Source organism: Anolis carolinensis, chromosome 1, assembly GCF_035594765.1.
Source record: "Anolis carolinensis isolate JA03-04 chromosome 1, rAnoCar3.1.pri, whole genome shotgun sequence".
Taxonomy (NCBI): Eukaryota; Metazoa; Chordata; class Lepidosauria; order Squamata; family Dactyloidae; genus Anolis; species Anolis carolinensis.
Genome location: NC_085841.1, coordinates 20,970,032 through 20,976,031, shown reverse-complemented (window position 1 = coordinate 20,976,031; position 6,000 = coordinate 20,970,032). Strand labels below are relative to the sequence as shown.

Genomic DNA, 6,000 nt, shown 5'->3' with positions numbered 1-6,000 from the left:
TATTGATCTACTCACATTGGCATGTTTTCGAACTGCTAGGTTGGCAGAAGCTGGAGCTAACAGTGGCTGCTCCGGCCACTCCCGGGATTTGAACCTGGTATCTTTTGGTCTGCAAGTTCAGCATCTCAGTGCTTTAACACACTTCACCACCGGGGTTCTTAGAGCCCAGCAAGTATAAAAGGTGAAAGACTTGTAAAAACAGCCTTGGAGGTCACACCTCTGATATAACCAATGAACAGAATAAATAAAACAGACCATCATAGTGGGATGTTGTTTATTAAAATATAATCTCTATAAAGATACCATATTATACAAATACGTTGCTACTATAGCCGGCTTCTCCAACCTGGTCATTATGGCTGGACAGTGGGTACTGTGTCCATCACACTTGGAGGGAAACTGGTTGGAGAGAGCTCAGTCTATAGTCACTTGCTGTACAAGACTTGGAATGATTGCTATACAGGACTGGCTTTGAATCCCGAGAAGGAGAAGAGCCACCCAAACATTTTCCAGATGAACTGAAACTCTGGGTTGTAGCTCAAGAAAGTCCCTCCTTTCACAGAAGGATTTCGGAGTCCTCCAAAGAGTCATCTGCATACAGTAGTTCAGTTGTCAACATGCTTCCTACAGGTAAGGTACTGGCTTCAGACCACAATATCCCATTCTGCGAAGGAGTCACAGAGAGCAGAGGAATATCTTCTTCTGTTGTCGTCAGGTTCTGTCCCGCACTCACTCCACTTACAACATACCTGTCCTCCATCCCATTGCTCTCGTGGATGTCAACAGTGACTACCGTAGTCTCTGGTCTATGAGAACAAGACTGTATGATGTGATCAGGATCAAGATCCGTGTCTATCTGGGGGAAATCGGCATCTTCGTCCAGTTCATCTGTGCTCTCCTCTAGCAAACTTGTGTTGATGTAAATGATGCTGTCAGGTTCGCTCAAGTCAGGCAAAGTTTTGGACAGCTTCTCCAGGTGAAGCTTCAGGTCTGAAAAGGTGGGCCGATCTACCGGATTTGCTCTCCAGCAAGAGCACATTATTTCATACCTAAAGATTAAAAAGAACATGTTATGATGGCACAAATGGCTCTTTAAAATAACCCTACAGGCAAAGATATGATAGATTTCACAAAGTCAAAAAGTGCACAGGACCCCCAAAAGTTGTTTAGTCTAAAACCTCACCCATGCAGCAAATACACTGTCAAACCACTCATGATATGCAACCATCCAGTCTCTTGCCATCCAAGCTAAATGTACTTACTACATTTAATCTTTTGTCACCATACGACAAACCTTTTGCCTCTTGATGTGTTCCAGTTGAACCTCCAAAGCATTTTGTAATATGACTATAAATCTCTAATAACAGCACCTGGGAATCATTCAGCTCTCCAATATATTGTTGGACCACAATTCCCAAAGCTCTTCAACATTGGCTCTGGTTGCTCGGGCTGCTGGGAGCTGCAGCCTGAGAAATTCTGGACAGCATGCTTTATAATCTCTTGAATTATTGATTGCCTGGGCCCCACCCCAAGCTTTCAAGTAAACCAAGAAGCTATGCACATCTTAATGCACAATAAATGGGAACCTGCAGCAAATATGGTTCTATATCAGGGTGAGGAACATTTGGCCCACCAGGTCTTACTGATCTAGGTGCATATGCTTTCAAGTCACCTGCCAATTTATAGTAATGCTATGGATTCCATATGGGTTATCTAAGGAAAGGAATACTCAGAAGTGGTTTTGGCAATGTCTTCCTCTGAAATATAGCCCCCTTTCACTGATCATGCTATCTAGAGTAGGCATGGGCAAAGTTCGGCCCTCCATGTGTTTTGGACTTCAACTCTCACAATTTCTAACAGCCGGCATCTGGAAGTTGAAGCCCAAAGCAACAAAGGTTCCTTGCATCTGTTCTATATTTATCCCAAGGAGAAATCAAAACACCAAGGAGAAAGCAAAAAGGTGTATACCATCCAAACACTCTAATCTAGGGTTGTTGTATGTCTTTCGGGCTGTGTGGCCATGTTCCAGAAGTATTCTCTCCTGATGTTTCGCCCACATCTATGGCAGGCATCCTCAGAGGTTGTGAGGATGCCTGCCATAGATGTGGGCGAAATGTCAGGAGAGAATACTTCTGGAACATGGCCACACAGCCCGAAAGACATACAACAACCCTGTGATCTCGGACATGAAAGCCTTCGACAACACTCTAATCTAGACTTTGCACTGACTTTGGTGGGATTCATGTTCATTTCAAAGTTACTTTTTGTTTTTTCCCTGGGATATTAGAAGACCTATATGTGCCAGTGCAACAGCAGTCTCTATGCATCTCCAAAGAATAATTTCTAAGTCAAGGGCAAGGAACAGACCTCAAAACTTTTAGTTTCTCAAGGTGGCAAAATAGCAGACATGGCAATTGTCCTGAGCAAGGATGGTGTTCTGCATCACTACGAGAATCAGCACCAAATTATGACATATTATTACCATATGAAATACTTACAATTCATCTAAACAGTCTTCTGGCTGCTTCAGCCTGTTTCCATGGAGGAGGTAGTCGTATATTTCATGGTTCTGCACTCCTGGGTATGGCGTCATCCCTCGAGTCGCTATCTCCCACATTGTAACACCAAAAGCCCACTACAAGGAATCGAGAGAGAAATGTGCACTCAGATGACACTGAAGACAGATACAATAAAGACATATACTTTCCTAAGGACATAATCTTATCCACCCAACTTTCTCAAGCTAAGGTTATCTACATTTCCCATCATCCTCAGTGTGGAATAATGCAGTAATTCAACAAATTCGGAGGGCATAGATGAAGGGAGGCTGGAATGCAAACACAACTGCATCCTCCTAAATTCAGTGACATTTTAATCCAGAGAACTGAACCATGTTTCCCTATACACTGCCATTCTATTCAGTTCTTGAAACATTGGATATGTTTTTGATGTTTGTGTGTAGTTTTTTTAATGATGATGTCAATTCTAGTTACATAGACAAGTACAAAACTGAAATTGATATAAATAATATGCCATGAGATCTACTTTTCAAAACATGTTGGTATGTAATCATTATCAGTTTTGGCCTGTTTTAGCAGCAGACTACATGATTTGTAGGTTTAAAGATTCAAGTTGAGACCTTGGTGTTTCCAGTTAAAACATTGTCAGGCAGCAGGGTTGTGAAAAAAAATCTTTCATTGAAACCATGGGTCACCATTCTGTTATTATTGGTTCTATTTCTGATGACATTTGACACAAATCCAGCAATGTATTAACTATGTTTGCAGTGTGTCTTCAAATAACTTCTGATTTATGGTAACCCACTACAGTGTTTTCTGGGGTTGAGAACATGTGACTTGCCCAGAGTTATTCAATAAGTTTGCATGGCCAAGTGGGGACTCGCACCTTGGTCTCCAAAATCAGTGTGGGATAATGGGGAAATTTATAGCAATAGCCTGATTCGGTTTATGTAATAAGGAAGAAGCTATTCAGCTCTGCGGTGAAAGTTAATATTGTCAACATTGGGTTGCTGACATAGCTATATATAACTGCAGGCTGTCTTTGTGTTGTGAAAAAAGCAGAAACCCTTCTGATTTCTTCATATAACGGTGCTAATGGTTCAAGTGGCTATTTTAAAACAGTTATGGAAAAGAAAAAAAATGCATCACCAAAAGGAACGGCAAAAGGGGACAGAGATGTAGGTAAAAGTCTATATTATAAAATTATGACTATAATTCTAAGTGACATACCACATCACTTTTTGTTGTGTAGACCCGATCGGCAAGACTTTCTATCGCAATCCACTTAACGGGCATCTTTGCAATGCGCCCTTGCCGATAATAATCTCCACTGTAAATCTTCTTGGATAAACCGAAGTCAGCTACACACACAGTCATGTCGTCCCGTAACCTGTTCATTCATTTAAGATACAATATCAATATAAATATATTGGAAAACAGAAAGAGACACACACAAAAAGACAAGTGCCCTCTGATTTAGGATGCATCTTATTGGAACCTGACACCACTAATTGTAATTTGACAAGGTGTGCAAAACCTAGAAAGTTGGCCATAGTCCCATTAGAGGAACGAGAGATTCCGAGAGACAACATTTTAATATATTCTGTGAATAATCAAAACTATAACAGTAAAACCCACAAATGAGAAGGGACATCATATTTCCTCCAATGTCAGAGCCAATATGCCTCTCAATATAGGTTTTGGGAAGAACAAGTGCTCTCTTTAAATGCTTCTCAAAAGCATCCAGTTCACCTCTAGGGCAGAAAAATGCAGGACCAGATAGGTCTGAAATTGCATTTGTGTATGATTCTAAGAAAGACATGAGCATGATTAGATAGCTTTCCTGTACAGTCCCCTCGGAAAATGGTGCATTAAGAGATTAGAGAGTTTTAGAAGGGAGTTCTCAACAACTTTACAAATATAAACTCCCCAAGAAAACATTCAGAGTTAATGTTAGATGTTGTACCTTAGAGAAACCTTTAAATATTTATATGGTGCACCTTACCCAGTCTACTTTTACAATCTCTCCATTTTAATCCATGTTTTTATTAGTTCTTGTTTTTATTGGCTAATGTTTAAATTTTTTTTAAATTGTGCATGTTTTTGTCTATTGCTGTGTTTTATACTGCTACTGTTTTTATTCTGGTTTGGCCCCATGTAAGCCGCCCTGAGTCCCCTTTGGGGAGATAGAGGCGGGGTATAAAAATAAAGTTATTATTATTATTATTATTATATTATATTATTATTATTATTATAAAGATCCTCATATAACAATACAATGACAATTTGCATATATTGGTTGTGCTTGAGTGAAATTCTTTATCGTATATATTAGCCCCTTAAAATATTAGCTCCTTAAAATAATTATTCACAAATTTAGAGATGCAATCAGAAAAACGTTATCTTTGCTTGTGGGAAGTCAAGCACACAAATCTGAATTTCCAATTTCACTGTTCTGAGTAGAAGAAGGAAAATAGCGATAACTCACATGCAGTTTCGAGCAGCCAGGTCTCTATGGAGGAAGTGCTTGTTACTGAGGTACTCCATTCCCAGAGCAATGTCAATCATAAACTTCAATAAAGTTTGTAGTGGTACATACTGGAAAGAGAATAAGGGCAAATATTATGTGACGTTTATTATATTCATCAATGTAATCATTACCATTAATAATAATAACACAGAATCATAATAAACCTGACATATTTGACTTAGGTTGGATCTACACTGGCATATGATGCAGTTTCAGAATACAGATTAACTGCATCAAACTGGATTATGAGAGTCTACACTGCCATATAATCTAGTTCAATGTGTCCACTTTCACCTTGAACACCCATCATAAAATCCATGAAGTTCAATAGCAAAGAAAAACTGTAGTATTGGGAGATGTTTACAGGGTCCCTTAGTGGCCAATGGGTTTTGATACCACGAGTTCTAAAGGGACTTGGAAATGTTGAAAAATCACATTGGCAGTGCTGCAATGTGGCAAATAAATAAGATCAATAAAATATTTTAGTACACTGCAATACTTCACATAACCATTAGAAGGTAGTATAACAGAATGCTGCTTTACAGATATCTTGCATAAGGAAACATGGTATCCTAGAAAGTTAGATTTAAGCTTCTGTTTGATATGTGAATTATCAACATAGAGGGATGCTTATGGTAAAGTCTAAAATCAGGATGATTCTTTCCATTCTTTTTTAAATGAAATAGTCTGGACCAAAGCTTTACTGTACTACTAAATATCTTGACCGTATTTAAAGAACCATATGAACAGGAATAGCAATCGTAATGTACCGTAAACTGTTCTGGTTTTAATCAGATGATCTGATGATACAAATTACATGTATATTTCCTATATGCCTACAATGACTAGCAACGGCTGTCTGGTCTTTAAATAGGAATCTTTCCAAGTGCTACCTGGAGAGGCTAGGAATTGAAACTGAGACTTTATACTTGTAAAGAACAGTACTGTACC

General features: G+C 39.0%; 1 protein-coding gene across 1 annotated transcript in view; it reads right to left on the bottom strand.

Moving 5' to 3' along the window:
• Nucleotides 1-260: 260 nt before the first annotated feature.
• Nucleotides 261-6,000, bottom strand: part of mertk (MER proto-oncogene, tyrosine kinase) — a 63,143-nt gene continuing 57,403 nt past the window's right edge. The window contains exons 16-19 of the mRNA XM_003227004.4: nucleotides 5,008-5,117; nucleotides 3,750-3,909; nucleotides 2,499-2,635; nucleotides 261-1,049 (exon numbers count right to left, since the gene is read on the bottom strand). Of these exons, the coding sequence (XP_003227052.2) occupies nucleotides 557-1,049; nucleotides 2,499-2,635; nucleotides 3,750-3,909; nucleotides 5,008-5,117 (900 nt within the window). The 3' untranslated portion in view covers nucleotides 261-556. The remainder of the gene's footprint in view (nucleotides 1,050-2,498; nucleotides 2,636-3,749; nucleotides 3,910-5,007; nucleotides 5,118-6,000) is intronic.